Source organism: Erithacus rubecula (assembly GCF_903797595.1).
Source record: "Erithacus rubecula genome assembly, chromosome: 3".
In the NCBI taxonomy this organism is placed as follows: domain Eukaryota; kingdom Metazoa; phylum Chordata; class Aves; order Passeriformes; family Muscicapidae; genus Erithacus; species Erithacus rubecula.
In genome coordinates, this window is record NC_136689.1 from 147,968,369 (window position 1) to 147,994,346 (window position 25,978).

At 39.7% G+C, this 25,978-nt stretch overlaps 1 protein-coding gene across 1 annotated transcript; it reads right to left on the bottom strand.

Moving 5' to 3' along the window:
- Positions 1 to 17,053, bottom strand: SQLE (squalene epoxidase). Its single transcript, XM_079302805.1, has 11 exons — positions 16,041 to 17,053; positions 13,715 to 13,967; positions 13,245 to 13,425; positions 10,623 to 10,719; positions 7,743 to 7,856; positions 5,951 to 6,122; positions 5,043 to 5,138; positions 4,358 to 4,500; positions 3,162 to 3,258; positions 2,613 to 2,700; positions 1 to 1,859 (listed from the first exon to the last, which is right to left on the bottom strand). The coding sequence occupies exons 1-11, from the start codon at positions 16,332 to 16,334 to the stop codon at positions 1,667 to 1,669; spliced, it is 1,728 nt and encodes a 575-aa protein (XP_079158931.1). The 5' UTR covers positions 16,335 to 17,053; the 3' UTR covers positions 1 to 1,666.
- Positions 17,054 to 25,978: the final 8,925 nt, after the last annotated feature.

Consider the following 25,978-nt stretch of genomic DNA (forward strand, 5'->3'; position numbering starts at 1 on the left):
TACAGATATAATACCTTTTTATTTACGTAAGCTGAGGATGTGTATTTGGCTCAGGACTTTTTATCCATGAATTTAAAGAGATTGACTGCAAATAATATAAAAAAATAAAAAATGTAAAATTAATATTTTCAAAATTGTCACAAATTTTGGAAACACTTGTATAAATTCTGCAAACTTCGTGTACCCTTAAAGGGGCATAATTTAGTAACCATATATAATGATATTTGAAAATATTAGTACTTTACCCTAAAGTCTCAACACAGACATATTCATGATGAATGTAATTTCAAGAGGGTATCAAAAGTGATCATGGTTAGAAAAATATACATACTTTTGCTTCTGGAAAAGAAAAGGTCATTTGAAATATCCATCAAATAAAATACTAAATAAAGTCTCTCCACAGATTTTTTTCACAGTCCAAGATAAAATGTATGTTTATACACAGCTTATGCATTCTGTCATTTTCAAGGTAGAGTCACAGTTTTACCAGTACAGAAGAACAAAACCTGTTACTAGTCTCCAGACTGTTGCCTGCACCCATGAGTGATTGTTTAGGCAAGCCAAAAGAGCAGAGCCATACAGTGATACCCAAACCAATCACAGGAAAGGTAGAGAAAATGCAGATGCACAAGAGCAAAGGAAATCACACTGATAACAAGAACATTGAGAGGAATAGTGACCAATAGGAATAGACATGAACTCTTTAGTAGCATGCAGTAATTCCTACAGGAAAAATAATCCCACCACACTCCAAGTATTAAAAGGACACTTTCATGGTGCTTTTCATTAATTTTCAGAAGTAATATTAAAGATTACCTTACTGTCTACTGCAAATAGCCTGGACTTAATTTGTTTCAGTGGATACAGTTTGTTGCTGTGCTTCAGTTCATGGCAGTGTTAAACTTCAGTTGCACACACACCAAGCAGAACAACTCCAAACTTTCAAGGTTTTAAAAGGAAATGAGATAGGAAGAAATTTTCAAAAGCATGTGCTTTCACCACCTGAGTGCATTGCAGTAGCCAACAAAGCAAAGATTTGGTTATTACTTGTTAAAATGAATTCTGATGTAAAGAAGGAATTCGGAAGAGCAACATGGCACTTTCACCAGTAACTAAAATTAAAGATACAGTGACACATCAAAATCTGACATCCTTTACAGTATCCTTTTAAGTGTCAACAGACCAGTATGTTAGCTGCAACTGAAACAGAACAGGGCAAATCCTAATGAAACAACCAGATCAATAATGTTACAATATTTCACAGCAATAAAGTCTATGGAGCTACTGAACAGAAAAAAGCATGAAGGATAATAGCAGCATATGGTTTACAGTTTTCACTTCTCAGTTTATTAATATTAGTGGTGCACTCAGCAATGCATAAAGCAAGGAAAGAAATTCTGTGGAAACTGGCAATTATCTACCACGTCAACACTTAATTATGGTCCTTGTAAACAGCTACCTCCTTTTTTGAACTTAAATTGCAAAGAAAAGAATATTTACATATAATATATATGTATATAACCACAAAATCAAAATTAAGTTAAAACCTTATCAAGGAAATTGCATTTTGAGGAGAACATAATACAATATTAAATAGTTACATCCAAAGATTTTGAAGGCATTGTGATTTTCATGCTTTCTTCCTCCAGTCATTTCCCCCTGGATTTTAATAGACTAAATACTTCATTTCAGAGTAAATAAGTGGAAATATTATAGAGCAGCTCCGGTAAAGAATAGCTCCACTACTGAAAATTGCTCGAGGCGTGGTGATCCAGGACTCTGACTTAAAGCAAAAATAAACAGCATACAAGGCCACAGCAAAGAAGTGGCCAATCAGTACCATTGGTTTAGGAGATAACCTGCATTAAAAAGAAACAGATAAAATCAGTAAATAAACAGAATGAACTGAAAAATTTCCATTTTACAAATACAGATCTCCATTCAAGATCACACACTTCTGATTTAGGCAGATCTGTCCTGCCAACTCAACTGAAAAATACAAACTTGGTTCTCTTGGGCTGCTGCACACTCTGCATCCCTTCTACAGCACAGCCAACATACACTGCTGCTTTCTCTTCACTTCTAGTACTCTTTGTCTTCCTTATCTTCCCCCGGAGGAGTATTTTAAACAAGCTTTCCAGTTTTAGCTCAGTCCAAAAGGAGAGAAATAGAAAAGCACACATTCTCCTAAGTTCAGAGTAGTGTGATTTACTGTGCATTCACAAGTTTCTGAGGGGTCATTCAAACACCTTCATAGCTAGAGACTTCCCTGTTCCTTACAGCTTTTTATGTAAGGCCTCACCTCACTACTCTGAGCTTGTCAAGTAGGGAGCATCTCCACCAGCTGTGCAGCTGGTCTGGACCCCTCTACCTTATTCAAATTCCTGTGCCACCTACATTAGGAACCACCAGCTTTTAGTGGCCTTTTTATGCAGGTGGAAAAAAAAGAGAGTCAGCACTTAAAGACACAGTTTCTAATAAAGCTCCAACCTTTAGTATAATCTTAAAATCTAGGCTCATGTGACCATCCTCCCTGTGCTGAGATGCCTGGTGGGGAGCAAAGCAGATCTCTCAGGGGCTCACAATAACCACTGCCAGCACAGTGAACTTACACTGAGAGCAATCCAACAGGACCTGAGACACATTCTCCTCCAAGTCTGAAGTAATGGAAGCAGGCTTTCTTTAGCTGATGCAAGGAATCTACAAAATTCATTAAAATGAATAAAACAAATATAATTAATACATACTGAAACATTTTTCTCTGTGCCCAATACTGGTATTAAATCCAGGACTTTTGTAGCTGTTGTTCTGTTCAATTCAGCTGAACTTTAAGCTGCTTTTATTTAGAGAAAGGATAATCTTACAGAATATCCACATATTTTTGTATTAATGCACTATTTTTTCTTTGTTTTGGAGTTTTTTTGGTTTTTATTTAGTCCTAACTCCAGACTTGCCTTCACATTGCTAAAACTCTGCCTAAAAAACTAGGCAGAACACAAGAAAACTTATTAAAATTCTTTGATTTGTATATTTTTAATATATAACAATATAAATACATACATATACATCTATATACACATAGAAACATGAACATCCCCTTCCCAGTCATATTTATTTACCAAGTTGTAATTAATCAGATGTTATCTTTAAGATATATTTACCATCTGTGGCAGCAAAGAGTTCATAAAGTGCCTGGGCAAGAACATTCACTACAAAAGAATGAGATTTTTTTCTTGACCAGTAAAATGTTCTTTTTGCCTGAAAAAAATTTAAAAAAAAAATATTTCTGTAAGTAAATACAAAGGAACATTCAAAAGATTCCCAAAGAGGTGAGGTGGCAAGAGTCATACTCATGGACATATAAAAGGGATTTAGTGATATGCTAGATGGATTCCAATCTAGGTCATTAAGGAATTTCAGAAACTTGAACCAGTTATCCAGGGCCCCTTTACCTTAAACATATGGGGAATAAAGGTATTTCCAGAGCATGTCTCATCTCATCCTACAGGAGGTGTCTGGGATATAGTGAAAACTTGAAGGTTAATGCTCAGCTAGTTCCCTCAATTGACTGCTAACAAATAGGAGATGACTGGAAGTCTGAGATGACTAGCTGCCATAAAAGTATCTGCATGTTGTCAGGTAAGTCCTGACACGCAGGGTTCCTCTAAGTGTTTCTCAATTTTTCAAATACATTTTTTGAATCATCTACTTGTAGATGTCTACAATTATACCACCTGTAATTTAGCCAAGACAATATGATTAGCCCCATTAAAAGGAGTAAACAAGTTAATAAGAAATCTTATTATCTACTCATCAGAATTTTGGGACTACGTATCACTGAAAAAATAACCTTGCATGAACACTGATGGAGCAGATCCTGGGAAAGAAGGATCCCTCTAATTACTACTCAGATTTATGCAGCACACAAGAGGTCAGTGGAGGCTGAGATGTCTCTTGGAAGACTGAGTACATAAGCTCATTATTGCCCAAGTTCCACTCACAAAAGTGTAATAGTTCAAACCCACCACATTTAGGGATCAGTCTGGTTAAAAATAACCTATTAAAATGGGAATATCAGGTTATCCTACCAAAGCATCTTGACTAGGCACAGCACACCAGTCTCCTTAAATAAAACACAGCAAGTCAGTGCAAAGTTTTGAAACTGCCTCTTGCCATACAGCACAGCAGTGTCAGACCACAGCTCCACTGGTGAACGCCTGACACCTGATTATTCTAGTCAAAGCTTTGAAAACTCCATTAACTTATTCCAATAACTCCCCGAGTTGCATAAAACTTAGAAGTGTGTCACTAAATTGCAGAAGAAACTATTTAAAATAAGTCCAAAACAAAGAATCACCTTAAGAACATCAGAATCTTCATAAAGATCTGGGATATCCTGGAGCAAACTTCTCCATATTTTAACATCATTTAAAATAACACTCATTCCTCCACCAGTTAAAGGGTGTCTTATATTATATGCATCTCCTAAAAGAAGAACACCTAGGTAGAAGAGAAAAAATAGGATATTGCATAACCATTACAGAATCTTAAAATTCAAATTCTTTATAAAGAAAATCAAACTAAGAATTCATTCCCACCAGAAAATAAGATGTATAACAACTAGAAATTAAAAAACAAAAACCACAAAGTATGTCTTGAAATTAAAAGGCTTAAAATAGTTTTAAGATAATCAAGAAACCAAATTTAAGAAACCATTTTTTTTCCCAATAAAGAATACACATTTTAAGTTAATTTCATTAATTTCTTATGATGTTTTCTTAGAAAGGCCACATTTATTTAAGCTTGAGCAACTGAGTAAATTAAACTTTCAGATAAAGCAGGCATTGACTTAACACCTGGTGTCAATGTAAACATTCCAGTTAAATTTTGCCCAAGGTACATAATTCCAAAATATTATTTTTTATAGAAGATTTGTTAGACTGTCGTATTGAATAACAAATATACATCTAAGACAACAAAATCCTATGCCCCAGAAGATGTTTATAATGCCTTTTTTCTTCCTTTTCTTCCATAATACCCACCTTTCTTGTTTACAGCTGAAGGAGGCAAGAAGCTGGCTGGCATAGTCCTTAAACGATCATTCTGAACTGCTATTAAGAACGGTTCCTTCAAGTGATCTGCAACAACCAAATATTTTAGTTACAGAAGTTAGACAAAAATGCAAATAATTTGTACACAATCTATTTTAATCTCTTTTAGAGACATCACAGAGTCATAGAATGGTGTGGGTTGGAATGGGACCTTGAAGATCACGTAGAGCCAACGCCCCATGCCATGGGCAGAGACACTTCCCCCAGCCCAGACTGCTCAGAGCCCCATCCAGCCTGGCCTTGAACATCTCCAGGGATGGGGCAGCCACAGCTTCCCTGAGCAACCTGTTTTAGTGCCCCACCACTCTCACAGTAAATCATTTGTTCCAAATCTCTAATCTAAAGCTACTCTCTATTTGAACCCATTCCCCTTGTCCTGTCACTGATGCCCTTATCAATAATCCTGCCCCATCTCTCTTGTAGATTCCCTTCAGGCACTGGAAGGCCACAATTAGTTCCCCCAAAGCCTTCTCTTTGTCAGACTGAACAAAGCCAGCTCTCTCAACCTCTCCTCATAGGAGAGGCCCTCCATCCCTCTGATCAACTTGGTACCCCCTCTGAACTCATTTCAATAAGTCAATGTCCTTCCTGTGCTGGGGATCTCAGAGCTTCATACAATCCTGAATTGCCAACCTCACAGATGTGAGCTGAACAAACTTTTGTGTGTTGTTGTGTGGTGTGGAACCAAAGAAGGGTGAATAGTTTCTGAAATAGTGACTGCAGACATGGAAAAAGCCACACAGTTCTATGAATTCAATGAAATGTGTCTTTAAAAAAAAAAAATATATATATATATATATTTAAATGTGACAATTCCCAAGAAGTCTTTCCAGACTTACCAGGTAGCTGTGGATGAATGGTCTCAATCATGTACTCTTTTAAATTTTTTGGCATTTCCCCTCGAATATCAACAAGCACCCGAGTTTCAGTTGAAGAAATCTTATAGATTAGCACTGGACTTGTTTTAGCTAATACAAGTTCAGCATAATTAGCCTTAAACTGTGATGCATCCTTAAAAAGGAAACAAGGGGAAGAAAGTCTGTGATTAATGAAAGGATATCAAACATCAGACATATGAAATAATTTTCTAAAACACTTTTAAATAAAATTTCATATCATATTAAGTTTGTGTTATTATTCTCTTAAACTAAGAAGTGTTTTTGAAAAGAAAGTTCTGAATTTCAGTGTAGCAGCAATTCTTTTGCCAATACATTTTAGTATTTACTAGAATCACTAACTTATCCATTTCACTTGAATACCTCACCAATATTTAATATATGCCATTGCAAACCTGCAATGCAGTCAATGTAGTACCTTCCAGTAAGATAATTTTGTCTTCTTTTCACAAAAAAAAAGTGGTGGGAGGAAAAGAAATCCACTAGTCTAAATATAACTACTTGGAGACACCTACTGAAGAAGAATCATGGGGCCATATCTAATGGGGTTTAAAGCAGATTTCAAAAGTAGACAAACTTGGGCAGTGATAACTGGATTAGAGACCCAAAAAGTACTGAAGTTCCTGCCAGTCAGTGTTCCCAGGCTAGTGAAGATTCTGGTAGCTTCGGATCATTCTCCCTTAATTATTTTTGCTGCTAATGCATCAGTTAATGCAGCAGACACAGAGTGAAGGATCCAGACAGGATTTCTACCTGGATTATCCAACCAACCAGCTACCAACCTAGATTCCCTGTCCAAAATCAGGACACCACCTTCTCTCTTGAAGTTTACAGGTCCTGAAGGCAAGCATGTATCTGGTTATAAGGTACCCCACCTTCAGGCAGGAGCACAGTCTGGGCACCCTTCTGTACAGGATAATCTAAAACTCAAGATTTTTACTCCCTGAACAAATACTGTAACTGCTGCAAAGAAAAAAAAAAAAAAAAAAAAAAAAAAAGAAAAAAAAGAGCATCACCATCTTAGGTACCAGTAACTTATCAACTTAACACAAACCTGTCAAAACACCTGTGTCCAGGCAAACAATTTTACCACCTGAGTTCCAGGTTTACAACAATGCCTACTTCTGATCCAGAGCTTAATGCTAAATAAGACATAGCACTAATAAAAAGAGCACTATGTGTGCTGTAAGATGCTGAAATGTTTTTTCTTTAAAAAAATAAAATGCTACAAACTGGTTTAATGAGTCCAGAGCTCAGTTTAAAGTAGTTATGCTGAATCACAGCCCATCTTCTTAAACACTGCCTTGTTCCACTATATGCTTAAGGTTAACCCTGTAGTCTTAAAAACAGAAATCTAACTTTTATCAACAACATCCACTTTAAAAATCAAAAAAGAAAGCCAAAGCAGGCTCAGTGATACATAAAAATATTTTAAGAAGTGAAAATCTGATCTATAACCTAATATGTTAAGTCTAACACAGTAAGAAGTTCAACTATCCTAGAGCTGGGACCAAATATGCATCAACACTTTAAAAGTTAAAAACAGAACAAATTTTCCGAGCACTTCAAAGAGATACAGAAACTGACAGAACAGTTGGATGAATACGTAAAAACACAAAAATCTAATTGATTCTGTTGGAAAAGGAAATTAACAACAACATACTTAGTGAAAATTCATACCTACATTATAAAGCAAGAGCATAGGGGTTTATGCAGTATTATACATAAAAGTTACCTTCAAAATGCAACCAACAAAATGAGATGAAACAGTAACTTTGTTGGATATCAAGCTTTTCCTGAATTTGGAGAAAAGTCCATCAGCTACAACTGTAAGTGGAGCATGAAGTTCCTGCAGCATAAATTAAAAATAAAGATATTACACTGTCAATTTTGTTTCAGAACAATGAGAAGAAATTCCCAAGATCTCATTTGCAATTATAAATCAGATGCTTTAAAAAACAATAAACATCTAAGAGGGTCACAGGCCATATTAATAACACATATATCAAGAAATACTGTGGGGTTTACCTTCCTTTTATTAATACTTATCTATTTGCTACACAGCTGATCTAACAATATACTGCAGCTTTTTTAGATGTGCATTCAGAAAACACAGCTATGGGAGCTGTGTAGAGACTTGGATTTAAAAAATACAATAAACAGGAGTACTTGCTCCCTTCAGGCTGTAATGCTCTTTAGAAGAAAAAAGAAAACAAAGAAGAATTTCAGATTAAAGAACTATAAGCAACTAAAGAAAACCAAACCAACATATAACAAAAACTGACAAGTTGTAAGCACATAAGCTCTTCTTTAAAAGACCAAGCAGGGAACTATGAGCAGTTCCAGGTCTACTTAGACACTATAACAATTAGTACATACATGGACAAAATATAAATCTGAGTAAACTGATCAGGTTCAGCCTGAACATCTTAATGTTTAACACATAAATTGCTCTCAAATATAAGCAAATAAATCCAATTACTACTTGGAATTCCAGCTGGAGTAAATTCATAAAATCACAGAATATTCTGAGTTGGGGGGGACTCACAAGGATCATCAAGTCTGACTCTACTTGGTCACACAAACCTTAACATCTTTTGCTGTGTCAAGAGCAGTTGGGCAAAATCAGATGAGAGTAGATGTAAGTAAAACATATTTTTTTTGTGTCTGTGCTTATAGAAATTAATTCCTGAGTAGAATTAACACAACCTCTTTTCGATGGATTCCTAGCTTGGATGATAGCAAGTTCTAATTATTCCTGCAATTAGACCAAAGTCACCTGTCCATATCATTTTCCTGCTGTCCAATGAATGGAACATTCATGCTACAATTTTTCCACAGTCAACACAATAAACCTAAAGTTTATTCATCAGTTGCCTAGTTTTGAAAAAAATTTGTAAGTTGACCTTTAACATACTGGCTAATTTGAACCTCATTTAAGAGAATAAAAATCTCAGAGGTAATGTGGTGGAGAATGTAGGATGAAAAGAACAGAAAAACACAAACTCACAACACAGATCAGCCTCCTTTCTTTATAAAATCAGGCTAAGGAATGCAAACAGGCTTGAGTTTGGGGTTTTTATTCAGCTAAGAGCTTCCCAGTTGCAACAACTCACAGGTAGGGAAACATAGTAAATAGAAATGTTTAATGGAAATTTCTTATATACTAGATTTCTAAGATCAAATGATATCTAAGCCAGCAAATGAAACAGCTCTCTCCAGCCACAGAACTTCAGCACTCAGAGCAAAACATGAATTTGTTATCCCCAGTATTTAAGGAAACTTAAGGCCCTTAGAAGGACATCCAGACTTTTGGGTAAGATGCAGACTAGAACACTGGTCACCCTACTGCTGGTCAAATCACTTAAAATTGCAACAACAGAACTCAAAAGAAAAAAATGCACTTTCCCCTTCTAACCCTTAAACAAAATAAAACAAAACCACCTTTCTATGCTGCTGGATGATAAAGCCAATTGAATTTGGGAAATAAACCCCAACAAACACCCCTCCCCCTGCAAAAAAACCTCCTCCTCTCCAAACTCCCTGTCTTTCCCATACCTGTGATTCAGTGGCTTGTTCTCCTAGAGTGGATTTCCTAATACAGTTTCATTCATGTTACATGACAGGTAAGGCAGACCAAGGCACACGACTTGGAACTCACTCCTAACCTCCAGCTACCTCAAGAGGGGTCAAGGATGTTGTTACTTCTCTGCTCTCTTGCAGCACTTAGCCATTAAGTGGGCTAAAATGGCACTTGCCTGAGGACAGTCTAAAACCAGCTTGCTCCCCCTACAGCTTTGGCAAGAGCTTTTAAAAAGCTCTCTCCTATATGGTTCTGTGCCACCAGTCCATTTCTAAATGACTTAGAAATAGAAAGATGTTGTTAATAATCCTCAGAGAAGGATCTTCCAGCTACTCAGGAACTTTCTCCATCTAGAATGGAGGGGAGCAGGGCATAGGCAAGAGATTCCCATCTTTCCCATCAGAGTACATCTACATAACTTCAGGCAAAGGAACTTCAAAGTCCACAAAGAAGATTACAAATTTGGTTTTCCTGGAGAATAGGCAGCATATCCAGAACTTCAGTACAGGGGTTGTACCCAGACTGGTCTTTACTAAGCTTTTTAAGTTCACACATTTTCATAGCATTTAGCCAGTAGTTTAGCATTAAAATATGCCAAAATTCTCTTTCTGCCATCCAAGAAATGACAAGACAGAGCTTTCACTTTTCCATTTTCAGTGCCTCACTAGATGGTGGAAGTGTATGTGGAAAGGCAGACAACTACATACAGCCAAAACACAATTTTATTTTTTTTTCCACCAGGAACTCTCGAAAGATTTTAAACTCCAGACATATAAATAATGAAACAAATAATGAACTGAATTCTCCAAAGCTTCTTATGAAGCAGAAGCTTCATAACAAGTTGTAACAGGAATTCCCATATTCCCAGACTGTATGCACTAGAAAATAATCTCCCTTTATTAAATCTTTCGATTTCTTGATAACTACATTATTTCTGTACCACTGCTCTGAAACATAACCTTTTAAAAAATTATATATATAAAGCAACCCTCAATTTTCTCAACAGTTTAACAAAGATTGTAAAACTCTTACCTTAGTGTCTCCAGTTTCTTTGTCCTTGTACTGAACACCAACAACACAGTCATCTTCTTCAAGCAACTGTAACACAGTCCCTTCAATGAATTTTGCACTGAAATGAAACAGAAGGGTTAAAACAGAAGAGGATTAATGATGTCAGCACTTCAAGGCACTAGACACAGAAAAAAAAAACAAATTTTCAACAGTATTGTCTCTGCCAACACGGTTGAAATTTTTCAAAAGAATTCACATTAAATGTCGAAATACTGTTGGTCACAAATTTCACTTTGACCAAACTTTTGGTTTGATAGCTGAATATTCTAAAAGCTGTACTGTTGATCATAAACACCCTGCCACTTCCTAGAGTCCCCAGCTGTGCTCCATAGCCCTGTGAGAGATGCTGAGAGGAGTTTCACTCCTAACAATGGTCAGAAATCAGGGAGGTGATTGAGTCATCCCTGCTAAAAGCTAGGAATGGCTAGCAATGCAGGTGAGAGCTAACTCCCAGGAGAATTAAAGAGCAGGACCAGCAGCACTTACACCCTTAACATGAACACAAGATAAAAGTCAGGTACATAATTCCCAGAGCAGTCCAAACTAACCTAACCTGTTTAGGACACAGGTATCCAGCTTGTCACCTCAGGAATTCAGGACAGAGTTTTAGTTTTTTTCTATTTATGCTTTTAAAGTTCTGCTAACACTGATGTTCGAGTGGAGCATCCCTTGCTTCTACCTCCCGACCAGAGCTATTTTGAGTTCAGAAATTAAATCTCTGTAAACTTACATCCAGATGGAATTCCACAACTTTAAGAACTGAGCTAAGGGTGTATGTGAGAAAAAAACAGCTTGCTATTTTAGGCTTTTAGAAGGAATGCAAGCAGTTCAATTAATGTGGTTTTTTTTCCTGCCATCCAGCACAGACATTTCAGAGCTGATCACGACTGGCTTAATTTGCCAGGCAACAGACATGTTGGCTGCATGAAAATATAAATGGTGATGAGTGAGCACACAACAGAAGCCTCAACAGCAAGGGACTGCAGCAGCATGCCAGGGAATCAGAGTCCTGTAAATGCTATCACCTCTAAGTTTCTTTTATAGATGTAATTTCAGTGACCTAAGTGCTCACTTTTTCTTCCTGTTCTCATCCACTATAACTGAGTTTATAATTCTATATAATTAGATGATTATATAGATCAGTGATGCCCTACCTCCTTCTGCTGCAAAAAAACTTATCTGAAATATATTCATATTGCCTAGTGCTTATAAATTGGATATACTCATCAGTAATAATTATCCTCTGTATCTTCAAAAGCTTTGTATAAAACCCAAAATCTCCTGGCAATATTAAGAGTTCTTGATCTTTCACTGCACCTAAACATGCAGTTTTCTATGCCACAATTTAAATGGCAAGCAAGCACACACAAAACAAACATTCAAAAGTGTATGGGAAATGAGAAAGAATTTAATTCAAGTTACAAACTTGATTTTTTTTTTTTTGCAAGTTTTTGCTTCAAAGACTTTGTACAGCTACTGGAGTTTTTCCCACAAGCTGAGCACTCAAGATACCCAAATTTCACTGAACTTACAGCCCCAACAAGGCTTTAGCTTTCAGAGCTAGTGAACACAGTCACCATTAGTTTCAACTATACTAGAAAGCTGCTATCTTTAGTGCCACTTTTAGTAATTCATACAATATAACAAATATGAAATGAAAAATCAGTTTTCCAGCTTAGAATAAATATGTTTGGTAAAAATATGATAATGCCATATGACCTTGGTAAATGGACATATGGCACTATATTCTTAGGGGAAAAATCATTTAGGGGAAAAAAAAGACAATACAAAAAAAAAAAAACCACCACACAGAAAGCAGCACCTAGAATCTATTCTATTCCTCGTCTATTCTCAACTCTTCTATTCTAGTTCTCATCTCTTTTATAGAAGAAAGAAAACAGTTAAAACACCAAATTTTTCTTTTATTTATGAAAAGAAGTTGTCTTCAAGATTCTGAAACATACAAGTTATTAACTGGAAGAGCTACTTCCATCTAGTGCTCCTTTCTAGCTACTTTGGCTCATTTCTTGTGAAAAAAGAAAGCGAAGCAACATACAAATGTAAACCTTTGATTTCTATCATCACTGGTAACATCAGTGAAAAAGCCACATGCTACTGCTCAGTGCAGGAGGGTTGGACTTACACAACCTTTAAAGGTCATCCCTTCTAGCCCAGACTATTCTGTGATCCAAGAAATCATGCTAGACTTGCCACTCATACCTTGTCCAAAGAAGTTCTGTGCACTGCTCATCAAGGTCACTAATTCTGGCAAAATGCCAAACCCCAGAATCAGCAGAAGAGAATCAACCCTTCACCTGTAACCTGTTCTCTCATACAGATGGCCAAATACCTTGCCTAATATTTAAAGCCCATACTCCCTGTTGTCCCAAAGGGTGAAAGATTTATGATATATGTGATGTGTATGTAACTCATGAACTTGTCTACAGAGAGCAGAAGAGCTGCTACTTTCTCTCACTCTTGTTCATCACAGCCCTCCGTGCTGGGAAATGGCTAAAGAACCTCATGGAAATGATGGGAACAGTGTTTCTGGATGCCGACTGTGCTGTGCACAGCGTGACTCACTTGGGCTCTGCCATAGCTGCCCTTCGGAGACCCATGATAAACTGGCCATGATGGAAAGATCTTCCACTGGCCACGCGTCCATCCTCAGATGTTGGATAAGGAATCTCAACCTCCAACTTGCTCTCTAGATCATGAATTATGTAACCATTTACTGTTTGTGAATCAATACCTTCGACCGTATCTGCAAGATAAAAGCCAACAGATGGGTTAAACAAGCCTTTAAGAAAGCCTAATTATTTATTAAAGACATTCCTTTACATAGGGTCCAGTTTTCTTAAGCAAAATACACAGGCTGAAAGAAGAGCATTTTCAAAATAGCAAACTGGAAATACACAAGCAATCTTAATTCAATTGTTAAGTGCAGATAATGTTTTTGTTAACTTTTTGTGTAGGCACGCTTTTACTCAATGCATTTTTGAGTGTAGTAACTCTTGTGTTACAGAACTATTTACATTTTGAAATGTACCCACCTTCAAGGCCCAAATCTCGAAGAGCATTAAATCCTCCAGGTTGCAGCAATTCTCCAACTATTCTGTCAGGCTCTTTCAGATCCCTCTCTATCACAGTCACCTTCCTTCCATCTCTTGAAAGCACCGTGGCCAAGGAAGAACCAAGAACACCTGATCCCACAATGATGATTTCTGGATCATATTGGGGTGACAATGTTGTATTTGGGGTGGTCTCTGTCAGATATGCATCTGAGAAGTTCACTCCTCTTTTACCCTTTAGAAAACAAAGCCAAGAAAGTTACACATGCCAGTGGATCTGCACCATAACCTTGTCAAGAGGGCTGACTTTGGAGTAGCTCTACTCTGAGCCAGGGTACTGAGGGTGCTGTTGGAAATCATCTTGCAGTTTAGTTGTGTCCCAAATTGGATCTGTCATACTCCACAAGGCAACAAGCAGAGAAAAGAAAAACCAACACCTCTGCAAACAAAATCAAGACCCTGGCTTAAACCTGCCCTGCTGATCAAAGACAAATCACAAACAAAACTGTCAGAGAGACTGAAAGCTGCTAGAAAAGGCAGTAAGAAAAGGCTGTCCCATATTCTTGTCCTATTAAGACTGACACCTTCATGCTAGTAAACCACTCCAGCATGGAGACCTTGGCACTTTACAATAAAAAAGGTATTAGATTTACTGAAAAATTTATTTCTCTGGAAAACATGCTCCTTTTCAATTATTCTCAAGTGAATCTATCTAACTAACAAAACAGCAACTTAAGGTACGATTCAGAATAGAAAAGTGTCAGCAGAAGCAGCTGCCTGGGAAATCTTTTAAGAAGTGGTCCTGAAATGAAAACTCATTTGACACCTGAAATTATAAGCAAAATCACCATTCATCTACATTTAAAGCTGTTAAGAATTGACATATATTGGATTGGACATCAGTTAATACAGAAACTGGTATCTTAAACCAGCTCTGTTATAGAACCTTCCCAACAGCACTTAATCACATACACTTCAAAGTGAAAAACAATTTTAAGGGCAACTCCAGTGGAAAGCAGCAAATCATTTTTCCAGCAGGTAGATGAGAGTTCAATTCAGTCTTTCACAAATGCCTCAGCACTGCAGTGCTGACATTGGTAAAAATACCATTGCATCAGTGAAACACACTGACACCAGAATTTCGAATGGCTGAGTGTCATGTTTATATCTACAATACAGCAAGAGAGTGCAAAATTTAGTACCTGAATTTGGGTAACACAAGAAATTGTTAAAGGCATGCTTTAAGAGAAAAACATATTAAAAACCAAAAACCTTTGACTGGCAGCTAAAACCAGTTTCATGTTCTCCTGTGTGAATGGTCAGTGCTCGTGTGAAAATGCCCAGAAGTACACAGGGAAGTAGCCAAATACTGCTGACCACAGATGTGCTGGATATCTATGGCCAGTTCATAGTCTTGGATGGAGGGCTCCAGCTAAGCTCCAAGCACCATCTACAGCTCTCCACTTTTCCCACAGCAAGGCTCATGCAGGGCTCAAGAGAACTGACTGACTATCTGAGCAGGTCCTGTACCTACTGTACAAGAAAGAGGTCAGCAATCATTTCCCAGTAACTCTATCTGCAGTTGCATAAACAAATGTGTTCTATCCATAAATATTAGTAAGTTCATCAGAGAGTTACAGAATGGCAGAGGTTAGAAGGGTTTCTGGACATCATGGGGTCCAAAGTCCCTGTTCAAAGCAGGGCCAGAGCAGATTGGCCTGAGCCCTGTTTTGGATAACTCCAAGGATGGAGACACTTCCACCTCTGGGAACATGGCAGTGCTCAGTCACCCTGACAGTAAACAGTGCTTCCTGATGCTCTGAGCAAGCATCCTCTGTTTCATTCTGTGCTCATCACCTCTCATCCTGTCACCAGGCATTAATGGAAAAAGCCTTGGTGCAGCCTTCTTTGCACCCTCCCTTCGGGTATTTACATGCAGCCTTCTCCCGGTTGGGCAGTCACTCAGCTTTTCATCACAGGAGAGATTCTCCAGTCCTTCATCTCTGCAACAGACTGGCAACTGAACACATTTTTCTGCTACTGTAATAATTCTTTACTCCAAATCTTTCTTAAAACATATTTGTTTCGATTCTAGAAAACCCCTGGTCTACTACTTAATTAAGTTTCACTCTTTCTTTTGCCATCCAAAACTAACACAAAATATGACAAATCAAACATCCAGCATCTAAAGACAAACCCTGTCCACCCCTTTCTTAGCTCTTTTCCTTCACCAGGGCACAGGGTCAGTGGCCAGAGGGAAGAGCAGCAGGACCTTGCACCTCATGTGCCGCTTCGGAATCCAGCTTACCTTTCTGGATTTGGGTAGTTCAACTTGCTGAGATCCCGGGGTGGGTTTGGACCAGAAGAAGCCAACCAGCGGCAATGCTGAGAGCACATCAGAGAGCACCCCCAGGTGTGACTTCTGCTTCTTCTGCTGCCGCTGCCTGGGCCCCCTGAAGTGGTACCTGTAGGACAGCACCAAGCCGAGCGAGAAAAACACCAGCACGGAGAGCAGCACCTCCTTATTAGCGTAAGACATCAGGTCTCCACACTTTTTATACACGTAAATGAAGGAGGCGATACCCAGAAAGGTCCACATCATGAGGGTCACTGATGCCGGTTGCTGCTCCAAAGCTTCACCGCAGATGGATGCTACCGAAAATAGGGTTTCGTGGAAGGGATGAAAAATGTATCTATAGGAAAGCGACGATTTCCCGTCCAATGGAAGATGGGGAGATTTCAATGGAAAAACAAGGAGCCTCAGAAGAGGAACAAGCCCCACCTCGCCAGATTGCCACAGAAGCCTGGACAGAGGTTCCGAAACCAGAAAAATTGAATATATCGTCTTCCCAAGAGTCCCCTCCGGGACACGCGATGCCGGAGGAGCTGGAGCTCGTCCCACCGGACCCCAGGTCACCCCTCCGCCGTGCCAGCCCGGCTCGGAGCCGGGACTCTCCTGCGCTGGGGCGGCGATGCGGCCGGAGCCCTCACGCCCGGGGATGAGGCGTCGGCGCCGCGCGGGGCGGGGGGAGGACGGTGCACGCCCAGGAGGGCGCGGCTGATGCTCTGCTCTACCTGCCCGTGCCGGGGCACCCCGCAGCCGCCTCACGGGGAGATGATGCGGTGCCGCTGCCTCCCTCCTTGACCCGGTGCGGGCGCCCGCGGCGCCTCGCGGCAGGAATGGGGGGGTGCGGGCGGGAACGAGGGGCAATAGGCGCGAACGGCGAGGGCGGCCCGCGGGAGGGGCGGCCCCGCGGCCATGCTAATGAGTAACGGCCGCCGCCGCCCCGCGGCCACCGCGCGCCCGTGCCTCAGCGGCGCTGGCCAATCGGCGGCGCTATGCCGAGATGGCGCTATGGCCGGCGGCCAATCGGAGCGCTGGGGGGGCGGGGCTTGCGCCCGCCAGGCGATGTGACGCCAAGGGCGGGGCGGGGTTGCCGTGGTGACGGTGAGGGGCGGGGCGCTGAGGGGCGACGGTAGGCCCAGGGCAGCGGGCGGCGGCACCGCCGTGTCCCCTGCTCGGGGAGCGCGAAAAAGGAACACCCATAGGAGAAATCAGATAATCATGGAAGGGTTTGGGAAACGACATTGGAAGGTTGGGCAGCGACAGCTTCCACTAGACCAGGTTGCTCAAAGCCTCATCCAGCCCAGCCTTGAACACTCGGCAGTTAGGCATCCACAGCTTCTCTGGGCAGCCCGTTCCGGTGCCTCACCACTCTCACAGGAAAGAATTTCTTAGTAATAACTCATTAAATCTACTGTCCATCAGTTTGAATCCATTCCTCCTTGTCCTGTCACTCCATGCCCTTGTGAAAGGTCGTTCTCTGGCTTTGTTTTAGTATCTTTACATACTGGGAGTTGCTGTAAGGTCTCCAGAGTATTCTCTGAGTTGAACAACCCCATCACTCTTAGCCTATCTTGGCAAGAGAGCTGCTGCACTTACTCTGATCAACTTTGTGGCCCTGGTCTGGACTGATTCAAATGGATCCACGTGTGCCTTGTGCTGGGCTCCTCACCTGGACCAGGTGAGATCTCGCCAGAGCAGAGCAGAGGAGCAGAATCTCTTCCCCCATGCTGCTGGCCACACTGCTTTTGATGCAGACCAGGATCAATCTGAGCTTCCTCTTTTAGCATTGAACTCAAGGGCACTAATTTGTGGTCCTCCTATTTCTCCAAGAGGGACTTTTCTTAGGCTGCATTCCTGTTGCAATACAACAATATTAAACATGTCTGTCTATCACAGCATAATAATATTTAAAAGTGAGGAACCTGAAAAACAAGACGGGACTTCAGCAGGAACTGGTGAAAGAGGAATCAAAACCAATCACACCCACATGGAGCTAAAGAAGATGAGCTCTTTGCACTGGTAAAATGGAGTAGATTTTGAAGACTGGAGAAACATCTGGTAGCTTCTCAGTAAAAGGAGATTAAACCAGTTTGACACATTTGAATGAATCCAGATGAAATTGGAAGCCATTAAGAGACGGGGTTTTGGTTCATTCATTGGATCAGTCAGTTCAGGCTAAAAGTAAAGATCCTGTGAGCTAAAGAGATCAAACACAGGTTTTTCTACTTGGTAATAACATGGGGCTCATCCAACAATGATGGTTATTACCTTAACAATGAAATGAATTCTGGTGAAGCAGTAACATCCAAAATCATAGGCATCTATCTGTCAGAACATGTTCACAGCAGGAGCTGCTTTTCCTCCCTTTGAACAAGGGTTATTACAGCTGTCAACAAATTTTAAACCACTGGAGACTGAACTTCTTAAATACATCTGCACTCGATTTCCTATGTTCTTGTGCCTGCTAAAAATGCTTTTTCCTTATGGTCCAGTCTCCACAGATAGAGTTAAGCTGTGTTTAACACTTCTAGGTATTTCATGCTAGAGACCAAACACAAGAAGAGCCATAGCCTTCAAGTTACTGGAACCAACATAAACCTAAAGACTAAGAAATGTAAATTGATATACATGAACCAGCAGTTGCTGCAAATTAATACCAGACTAATGCAAATGGATTGTCAGAACTGTACCAAGGAGCAGAACAAGCTGAAGTGACTAACATAAAGACTTATGGTAGATAAGGAAACAAACAAAAGCAGAATCCTGTGAATGAAGATACTGGTATGTGATTTTAACACTAGAGTAAAATTTCTTCTTCCCCTTCAGTGCAAGCTACACACAACCCTTCACCCTGTGAGGATCCTGCTTGATGCAGCTGCGAGATTCTTTTTGTCATAACAGGTATGTGTAACCCACTGTAGAACATGAACTTTTTGTCTTGTCCAGATCACCCTGTAGCCACTGTGCCAGAGCCAGAGGAGAGGGCAGCAATCCATGGAAGGTATGGGAAAGAGTAAGTGTGGGTGTTTCTCTGACCACAGGCTATAATTAAATCTTATTAGCTGATCAACAAAACTGCATGCTTATTCTCCTTCCACCCCAGGAAATTGCCTTCTCTATATGAAATTCTCATACAAAATTTCTTTCGAGATTATGTAATTTATGAGTCATTTTTCTTGATACTTCTGTTTGGAGTATTTAGTGCTGGGAATTGAAGCAGTTACAGAATTCTGACAGATGCACCTGTTCGAGGCTCAGATGCCATCAGAACATTTCTGTATTTCCAGCCAAGACATTGAAAATGGGTGGCTCCCTGCTCCTTCTTCATTTGTTCCCACTCTCCTGGCTGTGGTGAAGAGCTTGGCATATTTGCATTTCTTGAAATGCAAGTTCACTGTAAGAGCTGTATTTTTTTGCTGATGTTATTGTAAATAAGGTGGACAGCTAGATAGAGCTACTGGTTTTATTGTTGTTAAATTTCATGACCTTATTTTCCAACTTTACAATTAATGTGCATTCTTGAATTTTTTTATTCTTTTTTTTTTTTTCCCCCTAAAATGAGGAACTTATTGTTTCATTTGTGTTACCCTGTCAAAATGTGAAACATCTTTTAATAATTTAAATCTCACAGTGGCAAATAGGAAAAGGCTGAAGCAGAAATTTCTAAGATTTTATAACTTTACGATCAGGAAGTAAAGGCTCCCAAGAAGAGGTTGGAGTTGAGCAGTCTTTTCTTTTAACCTTTCTCAAGGTGCAGCTTCCCTCAGCAAAATGCTGTTTTCAGGCTTGGACAATCAGCAATTGGCAGGGCAGTGGTGTGGTGTTGGAATAAACAGAAATGGCTGGCGGAACTCCAGGGCATAAAAAATAAATCATTTGACAAAGCCTGCCTCTTGTGCAGAAGCAGGCATCATTCTGAGCCATCTTAAGCTGCAAAGCCATAAAACAGATGTTGCTGGTTCCTGGTCACAGCTACCTCAGGAGCACAGGCATCAGGAGCAATGTCTACAGTGACACTGCCCATAGATGTGCTACATGTGACAACAAGCCTGGGCTCACTTTGCATCTCTGTCATTAATTAGTCATGGTCTTCTGCCTGCACAGGTAGATTGATGGAGCAAGTCTGGTGTGCAGACTGACAAAATAGAGAGAAATATCTATTTTTGTGTTCCACCCATCATCATGAGAAGCAGCAGAGCCTGGTAAATGTTTGGATGAGGCATGGTAGGGATTCTGAAGAATTAGAAGGATAATTATATGAAATGGCAGTTACTCAGAATCAGAGATGCTTCAAGCTCTGAAGCAAGAGGCCACTTACATAAAAAGCTGTAATTGTGTTTATATCATGTGTTTATATATTTTATATGTGGGTGTGTGAAGGAATAAAAAAATATGATAGCCTTTATGTGGGCATTTTATTGAGAAGCTGGGTGGTTAAATTAATTTTTTCGAAGTAATTGTGCAGTGCAGCTGGATATTTTCAAGACTGATCGCAATGAACTCTGCATATATTTTCAGAATTATTTTAATGAATGTCAAAAAACAGCTTAGTGTCTGAATAACAGAAAAAACATTCTCAAATATATATGTAAAGCATGAACTGGAATTATATTAAGAAGCTAAAAATACTAAAAGCAACACATCATGAAAGTTCACCCTGATGATATATTGTGTTTTAAAATGTACCAAGGGATGTTTAGCAATATTTTCTCTCTATTGCAGCAGAAACATTGTGAAATTATTTGTTTCTTATTAATGTATAATTGGGGAATTAAAGCCACTAGCAATTATGTTCTTTGCAGTTAGGCAGTACAGAATATTTAGAAGGTTACTTATCTGGGGGCAAAGCTGTAATTCCTGGGGAATCCAGGCAGTAATTTAAAGTTATTTGAGTTTGAGGGACACAGGCTATGGTATAGCCAGTGGCTACATATCCTGTGGCAGCCCCAACAGCTACACCTATAAGCATTTGTCCCTTTCTTACTTCTATTTTCTATGTAAGGCTGGGATTATACTGTCCATTTTTCTATCATTTTATCTCAGATTTCACATGGTGATTTTTTTAAAATATACTATCAACATGTTTATCTCTTTTTCTTACTCTATAAGTCAGTGGGTGTTCAGCCAATGATATCCATAATCTCAAGGCAGATGACTAGGATGAAAGGATGGAAAGGGAGAGGCTAATTCATTATTTAAAAATTATGATCCTCACACCCATTTGTGACATTATTTTGTATTTTTCTCTGATTTTGATGATAAATTTCACAGACATTTTCCTAGTTGTTCCTTGCTGAAGACAGCAAAATGTTTTCACAAGGCACTACAATCTTCTGGCTTATGGTGAGAAGATGGTAATGTAAGAGTAGGATTAACAGATAGCAGATAGACTACAGATCATGAGAAAGGAAAAAAAGGGTTGAAGAACCAGAAGACAGAGTTAGGGTGGAGAATCATTTCAGCATTGCAGTGGCATTTAAAAAAAAATGTTTTCCTTTTGAGCAGTTATGCAGCACTGAACAGAAATACAACCTCTGTACTGCTTTATCTCCACATGCAATCCAAACTGTATTTCCAAATATATTCTCTTTATGGACCCCAGAGGTGTTTCACTCCATTGTTTGCGTGGTAAGTAGTTTGTTTCTACATAGCTGGAGCTCAGGTTCACCCAGAAGACAATCACATCTTCAAGTTCAATATGCAGCAATGCTGAAGCAAGAGGGACACTAGCTCTATGAACAGAAGAGCTTGGGATATTTGTGAATTCCTAAGAGGTGGAGTTGCAAATTATATATCTATAGTCCATTCATGCCCTAGAAATTTAGAACAGGTAAGCTCTGGAGGGCAGATAGGAAGGACAAGCTAGAAAACTAGAAGGGAACAGGGGAGAGAGCTCAGAAAACACTCAAAAAACCAAAAACCAACTTACAGGAATGAATCCACATCAACTCTGCTTCGAGTAATTATATCCTGCTGCTGAGCAAACATACTGGAGCCCAAGTCTGATGAGGGAGCTGGAGCTGGGGGAGTTTAGCCTGAAAAAAAGAAGGCTCAAGGGAGACCATATGGCTCTCTGCACATCCCTGAAAGGAGGTTTTAACTAGATAGGAGTTGGTATCTTCTCCCAAGTAACAAGAGACAGGATGAAAGGAAATGGTCTCAAGTTCTACTAGGGGAGGTTTTGATTGATTATTATGAAAAAATTTCTTCATGGAAAGGGTTGTCAGTCTGGAAGAGGCTGCCTGGGGAGGTGGTGGAGTCACCAAATGTGGAAGTACGTAAAAAAAGAGTAGATGTGGTGCCTAGAGAGATGGCTTAGTGGTGGACTTGGCAGTGTTGTGTTAATGGATGGATTTGATGAACTTAAAGGTATTTGCCAATCTTAATGATTCTATTCTACGAATCCCAAGAGGGTTAATTGCCACATACTAAATTCCACATGACTTCATAACAATACTGCTTGCCAATAAAAGCCTAAATCATTTGGCAACTAAGATATGTGAAATTTATGACATATAATAAGTGAAATATTATAGGTTGGAAATGTCAGTAAGAATGAGGACAGCCTGTAATTATAGACCATAGAGAAGCACATTGCAGCAAGATGCCTGACTTAGAAAACAAGGAGATGATCCACACAGTTAGCAAATTCTATTTAGCAGGGGTTTTGCTTGCTTGCTTGCTTGCTTGCTTTGTAAACTAAAGATTGTCTCTTTAGACTGTAGAAGCATGTGATAAAGCCTTCTGAAAATACATAATTTCAAGATGCAGATCAGTTTTTTCACTCAGTTATGTGTATTTTCTCTGTCATCCATCTTCCCTGATTCTTTTCAGTCTCTTCTGCATCTACACTAATTTCTCATTAGGGGGTGCAATTGCTTCTTAATCTCCAAAACTGGAAAAGTACTCCTAAACAAAATGCACTTTTGGATTTACCTCCAAAGTCCAAGCCTAATTTAGTGGAACTTAACATCCCTTCTTTCATCTCCTTGAAGATACTGATCACTACAGTGATTCACCCTTACCAGATGATGTAGTGAAACAAAGAAGCCACTTTGTTCAGGTAACTTTTATTTTCTAGGGAAAAACTCTTAAGGCAACCCCCAAACCCAAAGATTTTTTAATGAAAATGCATAACAAATACAGAGCTAGAACTAATAAGCTACTGGGCTCACTGACCATGGTAAGATGTCCTAAAGCTCTTTGCTTGTCAGAAGAGAACATGAGTCAGATGGGGAGGGACCGACTTCCTTTGCTCTGTGGAACAGAGGCATCCTCAGTACTGCTGAGTTGCTGTCTTCTGATCTCCTGATTTGTTTTTTGTCTTTCACTTAAGAATTCTTCTCTAATCTTTATGCTCCTAAGTGTTAGAATTTCAGCTGCTTCATTTATGCTTATTTGTCTTACCTGGTGAGTCTTTAATGTATTTTTTCACACCTTAATAATTTTCTCAATAAAAGTGACTGAAATTTACTCATCTCTATCAAACTCTATCTTTGAATGAGAGGCAGCAGCCCTGGATGCTTCTTAGATGCTGTTTTACTCAGGTTACCAGAACCATGGCTTAAGCTCACTTCACTCCTGCTATTATAGTCAGCTTCCCAAACTGCTACCTGTCTCTACTCTTCATCTCTAGATGGTCACTGCTGAATGTCGTTCTCTAGTTCTGCCACAGCTCAAGCATCTTCCACATGTTTTTGTCAATGCCAAGTCCATGTCCCATGGGTTCTGCTTTCCCTAGCTTAGGGCAGGTCCCTGGCTCCCAGTTTTGTCCTTTTGCAAGTAAGATTGGGCTGGTTTTCAAGAATGCTGATGAGCAGATTCAGGCTTGCTGATGATCATTCCTGGTTTTCTTTCTTTCTCTGGGGAGCAGCTGGATCCCTCACAAGTGTTGTCCAGGACAGGTGATTGTCATCCTCCATGCAGCCATTGAAGAAATCTGGCTTTGTAGAGCTGCTGCCTGCTACAACCAGCCACATACACCCATCCTGGTGGAAGGCCAAGAGAACTCACACTTAAGTTGAGTAATCTCCCTTCCCTGACTTAGTCACTAAGAGTGAGGGAAAAACATGGAGGTTGGCAGGTACACTGCAGGGACTGGTGGGATAAGCACTGTCTACAAGAGTGCTCTACCCATGGTATAGTGTGGTCACACTTTAGATACTCCAGAGCCCTGCTGTCAAAATGTAGATGAATATTCCCACGTGAAACCCTTGTAAGAAGTGCTTTTAACAGTATTTACGGCCTCCTACAGGACTCTCTGTGTAATGAGCTAATAGTCACCTCCAGTGGGAAAAGAGCCCATGTCCCTTTCCTTCCTTCTTCCTCCTCCTGGAATTTCAGCTACAAGTACTGAATTTCCATTGCACCCTCTTGTAATAGATCTAAATTGCAACAGCTGCTAGGTGCTCAAATCTCCAGGATGACAGTTAAAGTAACCAGCAATCATCTACCTTTCAAAAGGAGAAAGGAGTGCATAATGAGTATAAATGCATTTCAGGGAAAATTTAAACATCAGGAAACATAAACACTTCCAGGATTTACCTGAAATTATATACATTTATGTAAAGTCTTAGCTAAAACTGGTTTTCAAGAACACTTGTTGCCTTCAGCTTTCACCAAGGCTGGAGAAATTCATGCTGTATTGTTCAGAAATGTCAGGATCCTCAGGTTGAGCTTTTGCTTCTTCATCATAGTGTCCTCATTACAGAAATGCTTCTCTACATAGCATTCAGTATTGGCCAAAAGATAATGGAACTGCATTGAAAATCAATATCCAAAACTAAGCATCTAAAATTTTATAAGACTTGGGCTTTAGACTTTCATGTTTCAAGCTCTCAAGTTTGGAAGAAAACCCCACACAAAGTGTCTAGGGCCAAAATGTAAGAAAAAGGGTTAAAAGGGGATTTAAGTACTGCTCTGTATGGTGCAGTCATATATGAGCAGTGCTGGCCTAAGTGAGATCTGTGGTTTTGACTCAGCAACCTCCCTGTAAAAAAGGGATATCTGGGGGTTTTACCTTTCCTATAAAGGCATGTGTACAAATTCTGTTGTTAGGCGCGGCTGTACTTATTTCTAGAACGAGACTTTGTTTTCTATTATCTCAAAAGTTGAAGTAACTGATAGGATATTTTCAATTGTTTACTTCAATACATGTTATTATCAACTATTTTATTTAGGAGCAATTTCAGTTATTTTAGAAATCCTAAAAACAACGGAGGTCAGGCTAAGAAAAGATCCCACCGGGACTGGGTGCCCATCTCCAAAGGGTCCCCGGGAGCGCTGCCATGCAAGTGAAACCTTACTGCAGAACGCTCTGCACACCCACCCAGGCTGATCCCATCTCCAGAGCAGGCTGTGCTTGTGGCTGGTACACCCCTCTTGTGGACTTCTGCTAAATTACACAGCAGAACTCTGTTTTATCTCTGCATCAGTCCCTCAGCAACGCTTCTGCCGTGCCTGCTAGTTTGCAATAGAAACAGACCAGAGCTAGAGGGGAGGATTTCGGTAGAGAAATTTAACTTATTTTAAACTTCACCACTAATTTCGGTTTATTTGGGCTTCTCAATCTGTACCTCCAGCTTTTTTCTGCCTTTCCAGTTTTTTTTGCAGCATTTTTTTAAAAACTTACAGGTACATGATGCTCAAGTCACGCTTTATGTATTTTTAGCATCACAGATTTCTAAAGTTCTCTTGAAACTGCAGTCAATACAAAATGAGGGAGTGGTATGTATGGAAAGCAGCAACTGTGAAATTCACTAAACGTGCATATCCATGAAAATGCTGTAGCAAAAGGTACTAAAGCAGTAATTTTTGCATGTATAAATGAGCACAGCAAATAGGAAAAGCAAAATTATTTAACTGTGGTATGTGGTATTGCTGCTGCTGATGCCAAAATG